This window comes from Aptenodytes patagonicus, chromosome 5, assembly GCF_965638725.1.
Source record: "Aptenodytes patagonicus chromosome 5, bAptPat1.pri.cur, whole genome shotgun sequence".
Classification (NCBI taxonomy): Eukaryota; Metazoa; Chordata; class Aves; order Sphenisciformes; family Spheniscidae; genus Aptenodytes; species Aptenodytes patagonicus.
This window is the reverse complement of record NC_134953.1, coordinates 67,522,123-67,544,611: the sequence shown is the minus strand read 5'-3', so window position 1 is coordinate 67,544,611 and position 22,489 is coordinate 67,522,123. Positions and strand designations below refer to the sequence as shown.

General features: G+C 49.7%; 1 protein-coding gene across 14 annotated transcripts in view; it reads left to right on the top strand.

Moving 5' to 3' along the window:
• The window catches only part of MAST2 (microtubule associated serine/threonine kinase 2), a 196,375-nt gene extending 183,762 nt beyond the window's left edge, over positions 1-12,613 (top strand). For 13 of the 14 annotated variants that reach the window (XM_076340290.1, XM_076340294.1, XM_076340292.1 and 10 more), the window contains 6 exons: positions 285-500; positions 2,330-2,556; positions 4,081-4,203; positions 5,230-5,366; positions 5,594-5,781; positions 6,458-12,613. In XM_076340290.1, coding sequence (XP_076196405.1) covers positions 285-500; positions 2,330-2,556; positions 4,081-4,203; positions 5,230-5,366; positions 5,594-5,781; positions 6,458-8,535 — 2,969 coding nt within the window. In that variant the 3' untranslated portion in view covers positions 8,536-12,613. The remainder of the gene's footprint in view (positions 1-284; positions 501-2,329; positions 2,557-4,080; positions 4,204-5,229; positions 5,367-5,593; positions 5,782-6,457) is intronic. The other variant, XM_076340296.1, reaches the window with a different exon arrangement.
• The last annotated feature ends 9,876 nt before the right edge of the window (positions 12,614-22,489 follow it).

The following is a 22,489-nucleotide window of genomic DNA, read 5'->3' as shown; positions in this document are numbered from 1 at the left end:
GGCTTGCCTGCAGAACTGCACCGCAGCTTTAGGATTCATGTAACTGCTACTGAGCAACGTGATTTCATTAGCGAGCTTTTCCAACAGAACAGAAGCTGCTAATTTTCTGTATTCAGAATAACACCATTTCTGTAAATAAAAATTCAAGCCCTGGGGTTTCTTCTTAGGAAAATTTACTCTTGGACTTCATGTAAACATGACTTTGATTTAATGTATTTTGCCTGTAGGGGAATAGACTGTTAGGAATTCCCTGTGGTTCTAATCTGTTTTAATTTAAACTGTAGCTGGGAGCACTGCAGATTTCTCTGATCCACGCGCTCGCAGTAATAGCAATGAAGGCCCAGACCTTACCACTCCAAAAGCCATCAGCGATTTGGCAGTGCGGCGGGCACGACACAGGTTGCTCTCTGGGGAATCAGGGGAGAAACGTACCTCAAGACCTGTCAATAAAGTGATTAAATCAGCATCCGCTACTGCTTTGTCTCTCCTGATTCCCTCAGGTAAGAAGTGCCTCGGATGAGGCATTGTCAGAATCTGCGCACTAAACAAAAGGTCTGCAGACAGATCCTCCCCCTTCGCTCTCCTGGAATAATGCCCTTGCTGGCAAGGGGAGAGAGATCTAACTTTTACAATCGGTTTAATATTTACTACTCAGCAGGATAATGAATACTGCTTTGCAACAGATAGGAGCATTGTGTGTGTGGTCTGACTGCAGCTTCTGCAAACGGCAGCTGGGCCTTATTCTTTCCCTAGTTTTGTTTAAATTGGCTCCTAGCTGGTCTCTAGACAATGGTGCAGCAAGGAAGTATATAGAGAAGGAACAATTTTAACCCTCAAGGCACTATTTTTTTGGGGTCACATGCTAACTACAGCGTTGTTTGGGAACTGTGTCTGTCTGGTGCGTTCATGCACCAGCAAGTTTCAGTAACTCCAGATAACTTGGTTAAAATCGGATGGTGTCCTGGTTTAGAATTCAATATGTCAAGAATTCAATAGTGTAAGTAACTCACAAAGCAAGTTAATGCTGAATAGTTTACCTTGTTGGCCTGGCTCTGTCTCCAAGCAGAGCCAGACCTTGACAATTCCTAATGCCAGGTGGTAACTTCTAGTGAACAGCCCAACCATGCCGAGCTATGACAGACTGGTTCAGCAGGAGGCTCTCCCCACAAGGACTTTGTCCCTCTTTCCGGAGGATATGTCCTTGCTGTATTTCCAGGGCTGTACATGTTCCTGCCTAGATGGGAGCAGGAAATTGCAGCTAGGCCACGAGTGCCAACCCAGCAGAACCTGCTGGCAGAGCAATGCCTGCCTGTCCCTCTCAGCCAGAGAGCTGGAGGCAGGTATGCAACTGCTTCTTGGCACCGTCGTGGTGATGCACGTTACGTTTCTTGTGGTTTGGGTATTGGTTGCTTTTCAAGCTACAAACTCCCTCATGAAAATCTCTAAAATGTGTATTTAATCACCCAGCAAAGGTTCCTCCAGAGCTGCTCTCATCTGCCAGGTAAATATGTGCTGGGCGATTCAGCAGGTGTTTCTTAATGGATTAGGGATTACCTTTTACAGCTGCATTTAATATTCCTGCTCTTTGGGTTTATTTTACTGATATTGACCAGCTTCACTTTAAAATGAGAGTTCCGTATTTGTTTTGTATTTTTAAAAGTGGATGTTGTTACACTAGCAAGCAGAGTCAGCTAGTTTAGCTGATAGCCTAGCCCTCGGCTGTTCGTTTGGGAAATGCACTCTAAAATACACTTGTGATGTTGTTTTTCAGTAGCAAAGTCCCTGCAGTAGCTAATTTTTTGGGGTTAAATATTTTTGCCCCTGTGGATTTAGAACACTACCAAAACTACCTAGATGTAGTTGTTGTCTGATTGCCTACTGATATTTTTTGTTTTAATACTAACTGATTTTGATTTATCTCAGCACCAACGTGTAACTTGCACCAAGATCTAGAAACTATCTGATCTTCTGGAGGGGGATAATATATCATAACCTTGAAATGGGGTGTTCCAGGATTGTGCCTAGAGTAAATGCTTATGACGGGTTGTAAGTCCCTGAAAGAGGAGAAAACTGTGACCCAACCATAATCCTGGGAGAGCAGTGCTGCTGTATTAAATACACAGTTCCAAATGTGCTTTTTGGAAACTACTGATTTTTGTATTTCAAAGCATGAATTAGTTGAAGCTGCAGGCAAACCCAGCTCTGGTGAAGACCACCAGCTCTAAGAACATTGGGAGAGATGGTTTCCTAGCTGTTCTCTAACAAGAATTTTCTCTCTTTTGGAGGCCTGATTTCCTAATTTTTGCCCACCTTTGTGTCATCACTGTAGATCACCACACGTGTTCTCCATTGGCCAGTCCAATGTCACCTCATTCTCTATCCTCCAACCCATCTTCGAGGGACTCCTCACCCAGCCGCGACTTTTCTCCTGCTATCGCAAACCTGAAACCACCAATCATCATCCATCGGGCTGGAAAGAAATACGGTTTCACTCTCCGTGCCATTCGCGTCTATATGGGTGACAGTGATATCTACACTGTGCATCACATGGTCTGGGTATGTCTCTGCTTTTCTGAAAAGAGTACCCTTGGGGCCAGAAATGCATTTAGCCAGGGTTGTGGGATTTAGCTTTATAAATTGTATTTTGCCACCCTGTTTTTTTTCTCCTTATTCGGACCCAAAGTTATCTTTGGGGGGGGAGGGGGGGGGTGCCCTTTATAAATAAATAAATAAATAACAGTACTTTGGGTTTTACCTGTAGCAGTTTTCAAGCCCATCACAAAACCACAGGAACCTTTCTTGCCTTCTTTCTTCCCTGGTTACATGAATCCACCTTTTTTCACCTGTAGCACATACTTTAAAGCATGTTTCTGTGTACATACCCTCTTTCTCTTTATTGGGACTGTTGCATGAGGGCCAGTTGTAGCTAATTTATTCAGACCTGTGTTAGCGATTATAGCCTGCTCCTGATCAGTTCAGTCTGCTGGGGTTTTCCAAGCAGTCACTTGGAATTGATTACAAGCCTTAAAGCATCACTGCTGCTATGCTGATTGCCTAGGGATTTAGCTCTTGGCTTAGTTGTGTGCTATGCTAAAAGGTCTGGTTTCCATGTCTGTATCTCTTCCTTCCCATTACTTCTGGTGCTTGATCTCTGTGTTCCTTTTTTGTTAACGTATATGACTTCTAGGAATGATCCGTTCCCCAAAGCAGTGTTGTTTGAATTGTGTAGTTAGGGAGAATGGAGTTAGGGTAAAGGTGGTTCATTCTTTTCCTTGCATCTCTGTGTTCATTAGACAATTTGGACTTCATGTGCTTTGGTCATTACTTAACACTCATTCTTACCTAGAAAAATAATCTGAAGCTGCATTTTTCCCTTGCTCCTCTCTGCTTTCCTTGAAAAATGCTGAGTTTACCAAGATACTGATTTGTAGTCTTTTCTGGCTAGAGGGAGAGTTCCAGTATTCTTAAGCATATCTGTCTCCTCACTGTAAAGGAGGCTTACCTTTCTGAACGATGGGGAAAGGCAATGTGTTCATGGGGGAAAAGATCTGATGTTGGATAGGTTAATAAAGGATGGAAAGTGGAAAAAGAAACTCTGTTTGGGATGAGATGCAATATAGGCACCCTAAAAACATGGCACAGAGTCTTATTTAAAAGTCTGTTGGCTGCCTTGGGTTCCAGCATGTAGATGGAAGGATGCTGGATTTGGGGTGGCAAAGAAATTGAAAAAGATTGAATGCTTGTCTGGAAATCAAGAGTATCTAGTTAACATTCCCGAGTGCTGAAAATTTTTGGAAGTGTGTTAAGCCTTTTGCTTTGGGAGGAGCTGGTCTCTTGAACAGCTTAACCATCCTGGCTGGCTGCCTTGGATCGGGAGAAGACTGGCAGGATGCTGGGGGAGGAGTGGAAGAGCGCAGATTTTTGTGCTTGTCTGTGCCAGTCAGTGGTTTCTTTCACCCTTCTTTGAAGCAGCTGATGCTGGCTGCAGCAAGAGGTGAGATGAATGGGCTTTGAGTCTGATCCGGCCAGCGATCTTGTATATTCCTCTTCTCAAATCAGTCACCCCCTTCTTGTTGCCAGCACGTGGAGGAAGGTGGTCCAGCAAATGAAGCAGGTCTGCGTGAAGGGGATCTGATAACCCATGTCAACGGGGAGCCAGTCCATGGACTGGTGCACACAGAAGTGGTGGAGCTGATTCTGAAGGTAGGGACTCAGCACTGTTACATTTTGGAAAATATAAGCAAGCTTGTTTAAAACGCCGTAGGTATCTAATTGGCATTGTCTGAAATACAAATATGTACACAGCACCTGGCCCTTGTTTTGCAAAAACTCATTGCTGCAGCTTGATCTCTAAATCTCCAAAATTTCTGCATGTAATTTGAGCTGAACTAAGATATTTTGTGTGAGAAATAAGGACCCGTCAGATACATTTTTATCAGCAGTAGAGACAAAGGTTAATAAGATTGAAGTATACCTTTCCACAAACATCACTTTAAGAAACAAATACTTTAAAAATTTTCCAACTTCTATTTTTTGCCTTTAGGCTGTGCTAATGTTATTAGCTCTTAATACGTCTTTCTCAAGGATTATTCCTAGTGGTATTTAAAAGCAGCTTTGTAATGGTTGGTCTTAAAATTATCCAGTTAAATGACTTGCGTTTTGATACCTCCTCTGAGCTGAATCCATTTACAGAAATAAGCCCCAAAGTTTTGGACCATTCCAAGAGACAGAAGTCTTTGGGATGGCAAATAGAGGAGCAATCAGGATTTTTTTTTTTTTTTTTTAAGATGAGTGAGACAAGCCATGCTCTGTGTTGCAGATTCATCATGATAGATGTCTGATATGCTAACATCTGCCATCAGTCAGAGCACTGGGAATAGGATTGGTAACAGAATATCGCTTTGTTCAAGTTTCCAAGTATTACAAGTATTAAATTGAGGCAGTTGGGATCGCAATGGGAGAGGTCAGATGCTGTGTTCTATCTGCTCTGGGAAGCTTTACCTACCAGCTGGGATCTGAGCTAATCATTTGTGAAAGCCTGACTAAAGAGGGCTCTCTCTCAGCAATTCCTTAATAAATGATAGGTGGAAATGCAAAGGGTGAAATGTAGTTTGACAAAGGATTACAAAACGGCAGGCAGCAATAAACTAGCAGGCTACCTGCTTAGCCTGCAGATCTGCTTCAAATAGCCATGTTTTAAGCAATGTCTCTGTGTCTTGTTTCTGACAGAGTGGAAATAAAGTGTCCATCTCCACCACGCCATTTGAGAACACGTCCATCAAAGTTGGTCCAGCTCGAAAAGCCAGCTACAAATCCAAGATGGCTCGTAGGAACAAGAAGAGCAAAACTAAGGATGGTCAGGAAAGGTTTGTTTTGATGTTTCTCTGTGAAAATTAAATAGTAACCAGGATAATGTAAGAGAGATCTTGTCAAATCAATTTGCAGTTAACGTATATCAGCAGGTACATCCTTTAGTTCTTTTCTTTTTGTTTTCTTTTTCTCTTTAACTGTGCCATAAAATTGACCAAAGTGTGCCAATAAAGATAAATAAATCATTTGGGCTTGTAAACAACTTTTGAATGCTCTTCCACAGTAAGAAGAAGAGTTCTTTGTTGAGGAAGATCACTAAACAAGCATCACTACTTCACACCAGCCGGAGTTTATCTTCACTAAACCGCTCTCTGTCTTCTGGAGAAAGTGTGCCTGGCTCTCCAACTCACAACCTGTCTCCTCGGTCACCAACGCAGAGTTACAGATCCACTCCCGAGTCTGTACACTCAGGTAAAAAAAGAAACAAAACCAAACACAAAAAAATCCACGCAAACAGAAAAAACTTGGAGAAGATTTTTGTTTATTGATTAATTTTTGAAGTAAAATACGCAGCAGCAGGTGGTAGGTCTGTTTGTGAAGTAAAATGGCAGCTGTGATGTCTGTTACCTTAAGGATGGATGTATTCTCATTCATTGATTCATTTAAAAATGAAAATCCATACCTGCTTTTAAGAATGCATTTGCTGTGCTACAGCATCCTTTCACTTTGATGCAAATGTGTATTGTAAGTTGCAATGTTTTTGTAGCAGTTTGACACATTTTCTATATTAGTTCAGAGAAAAGGAATCAAAACTGTGGCAAAGTCATATTTGAAAATTGAATCAGCTGATGGAATAAAGAGATTTGCATCTTCAGAATAGCAATGAAACACATGGTTTATCTGCTTGGAGGTTTTTTTCAGAAAAAAACATTCTGATAGCAGACTGTTTCTTACTATATTCCGGTGTTGTATGACAATGATGTGAATTTTCCATCAGAAGCCATGCAATATTACCCTGTAATATTACTGCAGTGCTTTGTGGTAACATGGCATTTTGTCTTGACTTTGCATGTCTTATTTTCAATAACTTGTTTTAATGGCCAAATATATATTAATCTTCCTAGTCCTTTTTTTTTTTTTTTTTAAGTTGGTGGCAATTCTTCCCAGAGCAGCTCTCCCAGTTCCAGTGTTCCCAATTCTCCAGCCAGCTCTGGACACATTCGACCCAGCTCTCTGCATGGACTAGCACCAAAGCTTCAAAGACAGTACAGATCTCCAAGGCGTAAATCTGCGGGAAACATCCCTCTGTCACCACTAGCTCACACTCCATCACCAACCCCACAGTCCACATCACCGCAGCGCTCCCCATCTCCTTTACCAGGACACTCAGTTGGCAGCTCCAGTATTATTCAGTCTTTTCCAGTAAAACTACACTCCTCTCCTCCGCTGGTGAGACAAATTTCTCGCCCCAAAAGTGCTGAGCCCCCTAGGTCTCCTTTGCTAAAGAGAGTGCAGTCGGCCGAGAAATTGGCTGCCTCGCTGTCCTCTTCTGAGAAGAAGCTGGCTTCCTCACGTAAGCATAGCTTGGATATTTCTCACTCTGAATTTAAGAAGGAGATGCTACAGAGGGATCCTAGTCTCCAGAGCTTACAAGAATCTGCGAATGAAACAACAGGTGGCAAACTTGGGCTGGCGGAAAAAGGGATGTTGCATAAGCCGGGTTCACGGAAGTTGGGTGCTATTCGACAGGACAGGGTGGAGAGGAGGGAGTCTCTGCAAAAGCAAGAGGCCATCAGAGAAGTAGATTCTTCCGAAGATGAAACGGATGATGGTTCAGAAGATAGTCAGGATGGGAGAAGACTGGACAAGCCCCCTGACAGTGGAGACCAAGGCTCAGATTCTTTTAATGAGGATAATAAGTTTTCATCTAAACTGGAAAGCAAGGATAGTATTGAAGATGATGCCTTTCTACCTGAAGATCCAAAAGGTACAGAAGATTTGCAGAAGGGAAATAATCAACAAGCCAAGCCTGTTTCAGAGCCACTGCAAATCGGTGTGCACCCTTCCCCATCAGAGGTCCTCCCAAGAACTTCTCCAGAAAAATTAGCTAATTTAGAAAAGCCATTCCTAAGATCAGAAACAACTGCAAAGGAACATAAATTGCCAGAAAACAAAACTTTTGAGTGTTTTGGTCCAAAAGACAAGTCTTCTGAAGCAATCAAAGACCTAGGGAGAACTACAAGTACTCAAAAAACAATACATCGCACAGAACATATACAGTGCCCATCTATCAAACTCCTGGAACTTGAAGAAGGTGACTCTTCTGGGGCCTCGTGTGGTAAGCTTGACCTGAAAGACCCTCTGCTAACAGAAAGCAGTCAGAAAAAACAGGATTCCAAACCTCAGCTGGCACTTTCTTCATGGTGCGCGGCAAGCGTGAGCACTCCTCTCTCGGTAAGCCCCGCAGATCGCAGTGAGAAGGATCACAAAGAGATGCTTCAGCCTGCAGAACAGCACAGCACCTCATTTCTGTCTCCTGGAAGCCTGAGCAGAATGTCCCAAAAAAGTCCTAGTACTGAAAGGCAACCCAGCCCATCCCAGGCAGAGAGTGCTTCAACCGCCGGCAGAACGAGCCCAGCAGGTCCTGTATCCTCCACGCTCCTTGTCCCCGGTGCTATCGAAAGAGCTCTCTCTGTGTCTCAGTTAGTGCCGCTAGCTCAGAGCGTGTTAGGCCCTTTGAAGCTCAGTATGTCTGGTTCCGGAGAGGTGGAAAAGAGAAAGGATTCTCCCCATTTGGTTGCCTCCTGTAAAGAAGAGAGAGATTCGAAACAAAAAAGGCAGGAAACTTCACAAGCAGGAGCGTGTCAAGAGAAAGCCAAACTATCTAGCACAGACGCTCTGACCACGAGGAGCGGATCCTGCACAGAGTCGTTAAACTCAGCAAAGCCCTGGGAGGCAACGTGTCCTGTGGTGGCAAAAAAGGAGGCAACTTTTTGCAGTGCTAAAGCATCTGAAGTGTTGGGAGGTAGCTGCAAAATCACTCCATCGAAAGAGCTGTCTCACGCTCTTGGACAAGCAGCTCTGAGAGCCTCTCCTCTGCCAGATGGCAGCACGAGGCCCTGTAAAGAGGGGACTCTCGTGCAAGCAAAAAGCAAAGAGGTTGGAAATCAGTTAAAAATACAAGACTTTCCCCTGTCACATGATGGTGCTGTAAAGAAAACATAGCAGCATCCCTGGTACATGTGGACTGGAGCACTCTACATTCAAAATAGAGACTGCATGTTTGAATTTTGTAATATACACTAATATAAAATAGAACTTGTGTACATCTATTTTTGGGAGGGTTTTTTTCATACCGTTTTTTGTGTTTTTTCATCATTGCTATTCTATTTTTGTACACAGTAATGCTTGCCGTTTGAGGTCTCTTTAGAACAGGGTATCTTTAAAGCAGGGCTTAAGAAACAGTTTGATTTTTTTTTTTTCTTCCCTTCCAGACCTTTTATTTTGCCTGAGTTCAGGGCCTGTTGTGCTCTTCCCTCTAATCCTGCATTTATTTGAGATCCCAAAAATTCTGAGTACAAAAAAGGCAGCTTACTTTTAAATTTCTGGGTTTCAACCTTTTCTTTGAAATGCCATTGAAATTCACAATTTTCAGGTTTTTTCTTGGATTTACAATCTGATGTCCTTTTACAAGGAGAAGAAACTACCCTCTTGTCCACAAGTTATTCTGGAACTACAAACCCTCTTCGGTGCAGGTAAGACCTCTTTGTCACTGCGTGCATTCACAGTCCTGCACGAGTCCTTAGAGGATACAGAGGCAAGGGACGTGGCAGGAGGGGTCGGACAGAGAGAGATCCCTGTCTCTCTGTAAACCAAGTAAAAGTATTTTTCAATGGAATTATCAGATAGAGAAATCTCCAATCCGTAAGCTGTTGTTGGTTTTTTTTTTTGATTGTTTTTACTTATCCTTTCCACATGGCAGGAAAGGTTGCCTTATGGCAACTTTTCCCTCTGTTTTTAAAGTTTTAGTGATGTTTTATCTTCCTTTCTCTGGCTTCAATTCATAACTTGCCCTGCCTCAGAATAAATGACCACAGGAAAGGGGTGCCTTGTAGGTTGATTTTCACGTAGAGAAATTTGTAGTTGCGTGTTCTCCAGTATGTCTCGGGCAAAGTTATCTCAATGATAAATGACCTTTGGAGACTTTTCCTTCTCTTGATGAGTCTAAATAGGTAGGGATTTTAAGGTGTTCCTTAACATTTCTGAATTGGGGCTTGGGAAACTTGCCGAGTTTTCTGAATCTACCCGTTAAAAACAAAAAAACTATGAAGAGTTCTGACTCCTCGAGTTCTGTGGACAAGCTGCAAGCAGACTTCAAAACACATGTGATATTTTAAGATTTCAGCTTTGATAGCTAGATCATTTCCACTGCTGAGGTCACTTTCCATTAAAAAAATTACTCTTTGCTCTTAGGTTTAGACATTGCCGTGCTTTAAGTGTGACCGACTCTGGATAACAGTGCTCTTTGCTGAGGATTAGATCAATAATAATACACCAATAAATGTGTCGAGTGGTGATACCTATAGCACTGTAAGCCATTTCTTCATCCAATTAAAGGTTCCTCTCAATGAACACTCCCGTCATTTGTCCCAGATTGTGCTCAGCTTTTATTCTAGTCTTGTCTGAGTGTATCTCCCTGCGGATCACCCGCAAGGTCTAGTATCCTGCTCACTGGCTTACTCTGTTAGAAGCAGAATGACTGTGCAACAGTATTTCAAGCTAAAACCTGCCTCTGTTGGTCTGATTTCATTCCACTGCCGCCGCCTTCATTGCCTTGGCTTTTTCTGAACTTGAAGTTTTGATTTGCTTCCCCTAAATGGAAATATGTTTTTATATAGGAATATATTTTCTCCATCTCTTTCAACTTGATTTCAGCTCAATCCGTAAATCACAAAAATCTCTGGAATCTCACGCTGCTTCTTTCTGTATAACCATTGTTTCCCCCCATTATATACTTGATTTTGGCTGCTTGGATTTCATTTCTGGACCAAGTTTTGGTTTGGTTTGAGCTTTTTTTTTTTAATATGTTTAAATGAGTGTTTACTCCGTGTGTCTGTGTGAACATGTATGGTGTTGTTAATACACTAACCAAAGCCTCAATGCTCCCAGATAACACGTTAATAAATCTTGCTGTGACGGTATTGAGAGCAGAGCCTGCTGTGCTGTCTCTTTGCTCTTTTTCCTGGAATACATAGGCTACTTGTATACACTTGGTTTGCAGTTACAAACCACAATATTTCCACTGCCTTGTCAGGGTCCTGGGTATCTCCAGCCTTTCAAAGCACTCTCGTTGATGAGCATCATTCTGTGCTGATTCGGAGCAATAGCAAGTAAGGAACAGACTTGGCAGGATCTGGTACTAATCTGGCTGGTTTTCTCCCTGATGGGTTGATCTACTAAAAAATTGCTGAGAAGCAAGGTCCGATTGGCAGTACAGTATATGATAAAATGGACAGGAATAGTGAAAAACTGATTCAGCATCCTGAGTCTGTGGTAATTACAAAGACAAGCCTCAAGCTTATCTCCTGAGAGCACCTAACCTTGGCGAGATGGAAATCTCTGTATCAGTTAAGTAGTGGGCCCAGAGTTGCGTGAGGACGTGGTCTGACCTGGCTGTTCCCTGGGTGGCAGGTCCCCGTTTCCTTCTCCTTGCAGCGACACTGCTTCTTCCTGTGAGCGTGCTCCTGGGACATCCATGAAGGGCTCTGCGTTTAAAAAACCTGAGGGCAAAACCAACCACTGCTCTTAGGAGAGAGGGCTGGGGACCCTGGCTCATCCCACGCGGGTTGGGATGGGACCCTCTGAAGGTACCAGCTGTATTAGCTGCTGACTCCCTCCCTTTGCAGCCGGTGGTTCCAGCGCTGAATTGCAGTTATCCTTTCTTACGCTTAAAAAGAGGAGTGAAAAAACTTGCTATGTCACAGCTTTTGCTGCTTTTGCCTGAATTGGCCGAAGAAGAGGTGAGGTATGTGTTTTGTCGCCTCTTTTGTAGCTACAGTACAGAAAGTGATCAGTGCAATTTAAAAAACGCTGTTTTTCTGGAAGCCAAAGCCAAACAGTGTTACTAGGAAAGCATCCTAGTGAAGGCCCGTATCCCCTGCTCCTGGTCAGTCCTGCAGTTTCCCTCGGTGTGCCAGGTGCCCCATCGTCCTGGTTCCACCTTCTGTCAAATTTATATGCTGCACCTTAGCAAAAAGTTTGGGCAAAAAGCCTTTTTCTATAAAATTTTGATAATAAACCGGGTAGATGCACCAAGACTTATTCCTTGCTCTGCTAAGAATTGCTGAAATACCTTCTCAATAAGCTTGCAAAACGTGCTGGGGAGGAACGAGATGTTGGAAAAGCTGTGTGTGAAGAGCGAGAGTGTGCTCCCCAGCGCAGGATTGGACCCGCGGTACCCGAGCAAAGCATTCAGCAAGCTGAGAACTCGGCCTCCATAGATAACCCCGAGTCAGACAGGCGGGAGAGAGAAGTTGCGTGCGTGTGGTGTGCGTTTGGTGAATGAGCTGTGCATATAACCACCCAAATATGCTGCTTTCCTGCTTCGTTTCCCTGTTTCCTTCTGTCGGCTTGGATGTGTCTCCTGCTCCTCATCCGTGTTGGGATGATGGCATCAAAGCTGGTTCCAGGCTCTGCAGCTCCTCTCTGCTCCTGCATCCAGCCGGCGCGTTCCTGCCCTGTGCCTCACTTCAGTGTTATTTTTCCCTTTGTCTCTTACTGTTGCAAACGAAAAGAAATGGATGATATTTATTGTAAATATTAGACTTTAGCATTGTAACGGCCACTCCTGGGTCTGAATGTCAGAGGCCTTTGGCTGCTAATATACTAAAGAGCGCTTGCCGGGGAAGGGGTAGGAGTGACCAGTGGTTTTGGTTGCCACACTTGCATTAAGGTGTGATTTGGAGTATTTTAAATTTATTTTTTTTTTCTTCCGAAGAGGGGAGGATAAAGTCTTTCTCTGGTTTTCTCTTACTGGATGTGAAGGATAATTCTGTACTTCTAGTAGAAGATTTGACAGAAGTGTGTGTTTACGTTGTGTTCGATTACCATATCCAGGTGGCTGTGAGAGCACCTCCTGAGCTGGGCTCCGCCAAGCTGTGTCACTCAGCACTTAGCTAGATAAGAGAAAGTGTGGAATTTCTGTGTTTTTAGAAACTTGAACAATTGCCACATAATAGCGGTGCAATAATTTTTATTCATGTTGTACCTGCATGTCGATGTTCAAATCCTCCTCCAAAATAAATATTTTTTTTTTTTTTTTTTACATAAATTCAAACTCATGTGTGTTTCTTGTTCGGTCTCCTCTCGCTCTCCTGCAGCGCCGGGGGTGGCTGTGCCGTCAGCCCCGCCACCTCAGCCGGCTGCTTGGCGGGGCAGAAAATAGCCTGCAGAGTGTCTGGGTATTGGAGGTATCAGAGTAAATCTGCGAGGCTACTTGGGATTTTCTGCTCCACGGGCCAGATGTATGGATAAGCCAAAGCTTTGCACTCTGAAACTCAAGCCGAGAATTTACCATCCTCCACTGAGAATCGCTTAAGTATGTAGTGTCCTGTGTCCCTGCTAATGCAGGGTCCTAATGGTCGGTCCTTACTAAAGGCATAAAAACATGTAAGACATGAAACTTAGCTGAGTAACAGAAGAAAACAGCAAGACAAGGAGAGGGTACGACTGACCGCAATTGAACACAATGGCTGATGGTTGTATGAGTTGCGGGCACGATAAAATCCAAAGGGCACCGGCTGCCAGCGGCACAGGTACAGCATTGGCTTGGATTAGCGAAACAGCACGAGGCAGCAGGAGCTACGTAGCCCCCTTGTGCACCCAGTTATTTAGGCTGTCTTGATAATGTACCGCCCAAAACCTTTCCAGAAATGGCCCTTTGCTTTTAACATTTGCAGATGTGCACTCTCCACATGGAAAAGCCTTTAAAGGCTTATTCCTGTCCTTGGAAATAAAGAGCTGGGGAGACACTCGTGTCTGGGGGATTGGACTCAGCCTTGTTTGCTGCTGCTGAGGATGCTCAAAACATCCCGTGTCTCCATGCTCCAGAGTAGCTGCCGAGCAGAAATCGGCGGTGAAGCACAGCTCCATCCACGGGAGATTTGCAGTGCCCCTGCCGGCAGCCTCTCGCCACGCCGCTGTTCATCATTGCTGACGACGGTTCATAAAAGAGTGATACTCCTGCCCACGCGCAGAGGGACAGCACGGCTCAAAGGGATGGGAGGCGAAGAGCGCGTAGCGAAAGGATGCTGTTACCTCTCCTGTAGCGTTGAACAAAATGGTCTTTCTCTGGCACAGCAAGGCTCGCAGCTCCTGCAGCCGCTGCTGGCTCTCTGCAGGGACCTGGCGCAGAGCAAGGGCTGGCCATGCCCTGAGTCCAGAGCATCACACTCCATCGACACGGGGGGCCAGGAGCATCGCTCTGGTCCTGCTCTTTGGGGCCGAGCGGAGATGTGGCAACAAGAGCTTTTCAAATTACACCTTCATGGGAACACCCAGTTTCTCTCCTTTTTTAAGACTTACTAGCTAGAGTTTAATTAGGGTTAAGTTTAAAGTCCGCAGCCCTCCTGTAGATGTTCCCCCAGTCAGAAATAAATTGCTCTTAGTCCACAGCAGTTTATTCTTCCAGAGGATTAAGCTGCAACAAATAAGGGCCATTTTCCTCCTGAATGACGGCACACACGTGGGCAGCTCAGTGCGCTTTGGCACCCGCTCGCTGACGCTGACACCGAGATTTGACTCCTTCCCCTGGGATCAGAGGGTTTGAGCAAGACCCCGGGCGAAGTCCTGCTGCTGGCAGCCAGGCAGCCTGCAGCTTACCAGGAATTTCGAAGATGGGAATTAGGGGGAAAGCCGAAACAATCCACATGGGTGCTCGGCCCTCCGCTGTTCACAGCCTGCCCCGAATGGAAACTGCAGCTGGAATTGCTGTCAGATGCACCAGACGACGACTCATGGCCCCATCAAAATCTGGCATCTGCAGCAGTAGCGCTTGCTGTGCCCTGCGAGCGGGGGGGATCGGGGGCTTGTCACCTCTGCAAGCCTTTTCCCCCCTTTTTTGGGGCCTTTTAATAATAATAATGGATAATAATAATAATATAATAAATGGCGTGTGCTGTGGGAGGGCTGGGTGGCCTTGTGAGTGGTGGGCTGCCCTTGCTGGGGGGAAAGGGTTGCTCCATGGGAGGTTTTGCAGCATCTTTCAGCCCCACAGTGTGTGGAGCAGGTGGGTCGGGTCGGGCTGAGCCAGGGGCATGTCCCCGGGGCTGGGAGGGTGTGTGCTATCCCGGCGAACTGCGTGATGCTCCTGTGAGCTTATGGCTCTGACTTCACATGGGTTTAGGTGAGACCAGACTGGCCCAGGCTGTTTCCCCCCAGCCGGGCTGCCAGAAGAGTGACAGGTGTCATTTCAGACCCCAGCCCAGGCACCGGGTGCAGCTAAGAGGGGAACCAGGTTGCAAAGTGCTGATTCCCACTTGGTTTGGAGAGAGGCTGGGCCTGGAAAGCTGTTACTGGGCAGGTGATGCCCAATAATACCTGTCAGCAGTGCGAGAGGATGAGTTTATTCTGCCTTTGTGTGCGTTAAAAAAAAAATTCAATGCATTTTGCTTCAAGCTGGGGTTTTACTGGCAGAACTAGGCTCTCTCAGGGCATTGCTCCTCTGCCCCTTTCTGGGGACTTTTCTTGTCTGCCCTTGCCTGGCACGTTGGGGTTGTTGGCCGCCCATGTTCTGCAGCCGTGGGGCTGTCCCCATCCCCTTGCAGCTGCTGCTTGGACCTCTGGGTCTGCCCCTGACAGCAGCAGCAGCTCCACGCCCCCGGACCCTGCAGGCTTTGCAGCCTGGGGGCTGGTTTGCCCCCAGTGCTGAGAGGCAGCAGCAGCCCGTGAGGGGGGACACACCGGGGGGGGGGTGTAGCCACCCTTGGGTGCGGGGTGCAAGTGACGGGGTGCTGCCCAGCCACCCCCCAAGAAATGGCACAACAAGAGCCAGGAGCAGAAAGAGGCTTTGGGGATTTGTGCAGGAGATTGGCACCTCCGCTGACTCTGCAGGCAGGAGGCTGCGGCAGGCAGGGTTGAGGCAGGGCAGCTGGACCAAACCACAGCTATGCAGCACAGAGCCCCTGCCCCAAACCCTGTGGAGCTGGGGGAGAGCCGGTGGGGATGGCGGTGGGAGCGTGGGGATGGCATGTGGCAGCATCCCCGGCAGCTGGTGGCTCATGGTCCCTCCGACACAGTGGGGAGCAGGGCCAGGTCAGCCTCGCCTGCGGGTGGTTTTGCCGGGAATTTGTCCCAGGGATGCCACATGCATCACCCTGGACTTCTTGTCCCCGCTTGGACACGATCAGCTCACCAGGGTTAAAACCCACACTAAAACCCCATTAAAACCCATTGCCTCCCTCCCCTCCGGAGAGCCCTGGAGCAGGGACATGGTGCTAATTGCCTAAGGGTATTTACCATGCTTGGTTGCTCCTCCATCCCTCCTGCTGCCAGTCCTCGGAGACACAAGGGTCCCTGTTTGCAGGATGACCTGTCTGGAGCTTTCCAGCTGGGAAAGCCTGGTTGCAGGGCAGAGGTTTCAGTGCGGCAGAGGGATGCTGCGAGCCCCGGGGGTGACGTCCAGCCAGGCACAGCAAGGAATGGGACTTGAGAAGGACCTGGGGCATCTCATGTGCTGCCACCCCAAATGCCACTGCTTGTGCCCAGCGTGGAGCCAGGATGTGCACCGAGGGGGGGGGGGGCAAGATTTGGGGTGATGTACAGATGATGGCTGTACAGATGATGTCCATGGCCCCGTGGGGTTTAATCCTTCACATCTGGCTCTGCCCTGTGTAGCCTCATCTCCCCCCACCATGGAAGCCCTCAAGGCTGGCCCACAGCCACCCCCCCTCTCTCCCGCCTCCATCATGTGCCAGTGGGCTTTATATTTTAAATGCTGATTAGGGCTGACCTCATACTTCAGAGCTTACTTCATAGTTGCTAATGAGGGATTAGGAATGTTAAGCTAATTAGCAATCAGCAAAAGAGGGCTCAGTCAGTCTTCTCAGCCTGACATGCTGTCAATGAACCAGTTATTTGATGATTATCGTAAACCCGCTCAAACAGGCTGGCTAATTCTGATGGGCAGCAAGGAACCGGGGTGAGCCGTGGCCGAGGCAATGGGAGCCCACAGACATGGCCGCTCTCCTTAGGCTCAAGGATGTAGGGCACCTGCTCCTGGAGTCAAGGGATTTAAGTAAATAAAAAAATTGTTTTTTTTTTTCTCCAGCTGGAATCTATTGAGCGATAGTCCGACCTGCCCAGCCTCACTGCTCTGGGAGAGGCTTTACCTGATGGACCACCCTTGGATGCTGCTCGGCTCCGCGGTGGCCAGGAACCTCATGGCAGTGCTGGGGCTTGGAGCTGGTGACAAGCCCTGGGGATGTGAGGCCATATTAGTCCTTTTGCTTGGCTCATGGCAGGGCCTGCAGCTGCTCTTTGGGGTGCTGCCCTGTAACAGACCCCCCCAGCTTTATCCAGGACCAACCCTGGGGGGACAGGACTGGGATCTGATGGGAATTGCACTGGCACGACGCCAGCATCAGCCCACACAGCAGCCTGTTGGAAAGGGAGGGCGACACTTGCCATCACCTCTTTATTTTGTGTTTTCCTGCCCTTCCCCAAAAACACCCTCCTGCAAAAGTGCTCCCGGGTGCGACCTCCCCGCTGCTGGGAAGCTCCTCCTGGGCCAGCAGCTCGGCTTTCGGCTGGGTTTCAACTCCCTGGGTCATTAATTAGTCTGTTATTTTAATTTACTCCCCCACCCCACCCTCTGCTCCAGCAGGGAAGCACAGCAGCCAGGCGGCGTGGGGGGAAAGCTTAGCAGCGACCTGATCAATAATTCACGCTGGAAAAGGAAAAAAAAAAACCCTCCAAAAATCAAATCCCAGAGTCCTTGTGGGAATGTAGCAAAGGGGGAAATGAATGGGACGGACTGGCTGTTCTGGCCCAGGAGGGCACAAGGGCTGGGGGGTGTTGGGCTCTGTCCTAGCTGCTGTTTCTTAGGGGGCTCAGCCACGTTCAGGGAACATGCTCCTGTTGTACTGAAGGGCAGCAGGGGAACAAGGGAAGGGATGGGGACCGGTGGCATTGCTGCCAGGCTAGTGCCACTGCGGAGGGACGGGTCTCCGAGGGACGGGGGAACTGCCTCCGCCCTGCACAAGGAGCGCTTTGTGCTGGGTGATGCCAGAAAGGTCCGTTTTCAAGCCTGGACGGGGGTCAGGGTGGTGGCAGATGCTTGTGGATGGATCCAGGGCAGGGATGCTCCCATTGTTCCCTGAAACCTGTTTTCCTGCCTTTATGGGGGGGGGGGGAAGGGGAATCAAACTTCCTCCTCCTTTGCAGCCAGTGGGGACAGAGGTTTCCTTCCCACAGGGGCTCAGCGCCAGCCAGGGCACAGGGCCGCGGTCCCCCCCTGCCCCTCCAGCCCTCGATGGGGAGCACCGGCTGGGGATGGATCCATCCTGCTCCGCGGCCGTGCCCTTCCCCATGTGCCGCCCTGGCTTGGCAGCCTGGGAACTAAAAATAAGTAAAATGCAGAGGATAACCTGGTGCCTAAATATATCCCTTCTTTAATTAGCACCAGGCGACTGCCTCGCAGTCACGTCCGTCTGCCCACTAATCCCACTAAGCTGTGCCCACGTCAGAGGGCTCCCCCGAACAGCCTCCCCTGAGCTCCAGCCATGGGAGCAGCCTCGCCGCTGGCCGGCTTATTTGCACTGGCCCTAATCAGGGCCTCGGCGTGACAGCGGGCTGCCGGGGACGGCCCGGCGTGGGAGGGCTGCGTGAAGCGTGGGTTAAATTGGCGCGGAGGGGGTCAGTGGTGAGGCAGGGAGCGTCGGTCATTCTGATCTTGAGATGTGCAAGATGGGGGACGGGGTGCTGCCTGCCGGGGATGGTGATGCCCCAGGACAGGAGCACCCACAAGCTGCTACATTCTCCTGTGCAACTCATCCCTCCTCCCCTTCCCCTCTCTGGTCTGAAATACCTGTGGTTTCCTTGGGCCGGGGCTGGCTGGGAACCTCTCCAGCAGTGGGATGCTCTCCTGTGCCGCTGCCTGGGGAGCTCCTATGTGCAGGGCTGTCATTGAACTCAATGGGGTGGGGCTGGGAGAGCATCCTGCTCCCCCAGATCTCACCTGGGAGCATCCCTGGCTCTCCCTTGTGCAGTGGGTCAGGCAATATTTAAACCCATCGCAGCTTCATCGGGCTCTGTGGTCCCTCAGTGGGGCAACTGGGTGAAAGCCTGCTGAGGGAGCTCTTATTAGAGAGCTCTATTTCTTATTATTAGAAATGCACCCTCTTGCATTTCTAATACATACATATACACATATATGTTTCTGTTTTGTTCCTTTGCAAGAGCACTGGGTGCCAGTAGGGAGGAATGCAGGAGAGGATGGACTAATCCCATGGACTGGGTGCAGAGGATGGACTAAACCCATGGACCTGGTGGCTTCAAACAACTCCTCTCTGGTTGGCAGCCAACTCTTCCCCTTTACTAAAAGGCTGGATTCCCCCCCCCAAAGCTGGCTCCCGGGAGGCTCTGCAGGCAGCGCAGTGGTGGGACAGCATCCCGGAGCGGTTTCCCTCAGGGTCCTTCAAAGTGTATGACCAAGCTGCCCCCGCTGCTGTCAGCGAGGACACAGGTCTCACTGGGCTGGGAATAACTCTGGGCTTTGCTCTGGCAACCCCCATTAATCCTGGAAGGGAAGGTCTCTGGGAAAGGTGCTGCCCTCCCAGGTCACCAGCAGCACAGGGTTATGTTCCCGGTTAAACGAGCCCAGCTCACTACCTTTAATCTCGCAGCCCGAGCCGTGTCCCTGGGACCGAGCCAAGCGCTAACCCTCTAAGTTGGCTCTTTTCTGCAGCACCCGTCTCCCCGCTGGGCTCCTGAGCTCATGGCCTCTCTGGGGCCGGATCCTGACACCTCAGGCACAACCCAGGGGGTTCGTACATCTTTCCCCGCTCCCTGCCTCAGTTTCCCCTTGGCAGTGTGGTCCCAGTGGGGTGCTGTGCCCCGGACCTCCTCACTCTGCCAATGCGGGATGCTCCCCTGGGGCTGCTGGACCTGCTGGAGAAGGGAGCCGCGCTGGGCGAGCGGGGGCAGAGCCCCACATCTGCTGCAGATGTTTGCCTGGGCTCTTGGTGGGACACACAGCACCCCGAAGCGTCATCCTGGGGTTCACCCCATGGGGAGGGGCTCAGTCGCCCGCGGCAGTGCTGGGCTGAGACCGGATGGCACAGGGCTGGCTGTGTGGCTCTGCAGGAACTGCTGCGTAGCGTGGAAAGTTTTCCAGCAAGAATATAAAATTTCACGTAGTCCTTTCCCCCACTTTCCCTCCATGGGAAAACCCTGGGTGGTGAAAAACTGCATTGGACAGATTTTCCTGGGCAGGAGAGGGAAGCGTCAAAAATGAGCCCACAGGGATGCTACTGGCTGCAAATCCCCTGCCCTTCCCGGGAGCCGGGTGCTGCGGCTGGCTCTCGTCCCAGCTCTCAGTGTCACCTGCCTAACCGGGAACCAGTGCCTGCCCCCGCTCAAATGCCTTTTGCTTGAAGAGCAGCAGCACCCAGGGCTGTTACGCTGCCCCAGCCTCTGCTGCTTCTGATTGCACCCTCCCATGATTTCGGGTCTAGCTCGTAGGTGGCAGCTGCCAAAAACTTTGTGCTGATCCCGGTATGTCTCTGAAGTGCCCGGGGTGGCTTTGGGGAAGAGCTGCCTCAGCCCCAGCCGTTCCCAGTTACTGATGGCGGAGAGAAGCGGCGTTGCAGGGAGCTGGGCTGGGGGACGGAGCGGGGCCTCGGGCTCTGCCTTTGCTTCCAACAGGGAAGGAGAAGGGGTGGATCCAGGGCCCTGAAAAGATGGATGTTGCAGGAGTTAGTGAATAAAAATTGCAGGAACGGCATTCCCAGGAGGAGGCAGCTTCCAGGGATTGCCATCCACATGCAGCATTGTCCTGGTGTGAGGCCCAGAGCTGAGCTGGTGCTGGGGCTTCATCCCGTGATCCTGCATCACCTGACCCTGCTCCCTCCCAGCCCCGGTGCCGCACCTTTCCCTGACCCTTGGCTGTGATTTTTGGCTTTACAGGCAGACACCTGAAGCAGGACCTCACCGGGGCCGGTGCTCCCCAGGCCATGCTGCTGGCTCCACTGAGGATGTTTGAACAGTTTCAGTCAGTCCCCAAGAAAAACAGACTGGAGCAGAGCGCGGGCGCCTTCTGCAAACAGGGCGGCATTAAAAGCCCATTTCCTCCCCATCCCCATCCTCTCATCCTCCGACGGCCACGTCCGCTTTGCTGGAGTTGGAAAGAAGATTAAAATGTGCTTTTAACGGTTTCCAGCCCCAGGTTTGCTGCTGTGCCACCCCGGGCCACTTCCCTTCTCGGCTGCTCACCAGCGATTTTAAAAGCAAACGGGCTCGGTTTGTTGCCTCCCTCCTGCCCTCCCCCGTCATTATAGAAGCTGATGCAGATGCTGGAGCCAGCTCGTTAATTTTGGAGCTGTCATTAATTAGGGTGCTCCTTAACCCCGCTGGTGCCGTTGGGTTTGCCCGTGGGGCTGCTTGGGGATGCACATTCCTGTGGTGGCGGGGGATGCTCACCCGGGGCGGGGGGAACGCTGCTCCCCAGCGCTGCCTGCTTTCCCTATTTCTTTATTAAAAAGATGAGGATATTAAGAGGATGAGGAGGGGAGCAGGACCCCCTTGTGCCCTCCACCATGCTCCCCCAGCCCCTGCATTTCCACGCGCCAACTTTCCCAGTTGCTTTAGCCATGAAGCACTTTGGGCTGGGAGGAATTTCCTCTCCCTCGCCTCTTTCCCAAGCCTTCAGCCAGATGCGACGCCGTCCAGCAGAAAGCCACGGGGCCGCGGCTGCTGTCACGGGAAGGAAAACTTTGCTTGGGATGTAAGCCTTTAAATGCAAGGAAATGGTGGTGGAGCAGTGTCGTGGAGCAGCTGAGTCCTTGCCCTGCCCGCGCTGTGCTGCCGGAGCAGGCTGAGGGGCACGGCCAGCCCACCCAGGTGTTTTGCAGCTGGATGGAGGCCCCACTTTTCCTCTTCCCCAGGAAAATCTCCAGCTGCCGGAGTCAGGTCAGCGCTGCCTGTGCAGCCAGCGGTGCGAGGCTTTCTGTTTTTATGAAAATCCCCATCTAGCACCCAGGAAAACCCCTCCTGTTTGCGGGATGCTCACGTTTCAGCCCTTCTTTTCCATCCTTGCACTGGAGGGGTGGGCGCAGGGGATGGGACGGGAGTGATATTCAATCGATCAGGAGACCAAGTGTGAATTTTTTGGGGTCTTTGGGGTTTGGCAGCTTGAGCCGGTATGAGATTGCAGTCGGAGTTGGGCTGGCGCTCCTTTTCTGCCTGCCTGCCGGGGCCGTCCTGCACGGGGGGAGGACATGCACATGCATGTGCAGGCACACCCCAAATTCAGGGCAATCTGGCCCATCCTGCCCCAATTTCTGCTCCCTGGGGAGCAGGGCAGGGGCTCCGCCAGAACTGCTCCAGCCTTCCGGGGATGCTCCAGCCAGGTGTTGGCAAAGCTCCAGGGGTGGCTTGCCCTGATGGGGGCTGTAGACAGCCCAAGGGATGAACAACGGGGGCTTTTGGGGCAGGCAGTGCACCCGTGGGTACAGGGGGATGATGCTCCTTCGGGGTCTGTTTGCTGGATTGGGCATATGCTGCTCAGGGAGAGGGGGATGAGCCCCAAATAGTGTTGAGGCTCATGGGTCAGAAGACGGGAGGGCTGCAGAGATGTGCCTGAGGATGCTTGGGGATGCAGTGGCAGAGCTGGAAAATGCCCTGCGGTGCCTGGAGCCCCATCACACGGCCCAACCCTGCTCCAGCACATCAGGGCTGCTCCAGCCTCCCGGAGCTGCGGCTGGTCCACGGCACGGCTGGGACCCATGGCACCAACCAGCTCGAGGTTCGAGCGGCGTATTTCCACCTGGGGAATACCCACTGCTCCTCCCAGCGAGTTGGCAAGGAGCATCCTCCACGTCCCGCACTATGGGGGCACCGACCCATCCCTCGGCAGGGGGATATAGCACCATTCCCCCAGCATGGGGCTGACCCGGGCTGCTGC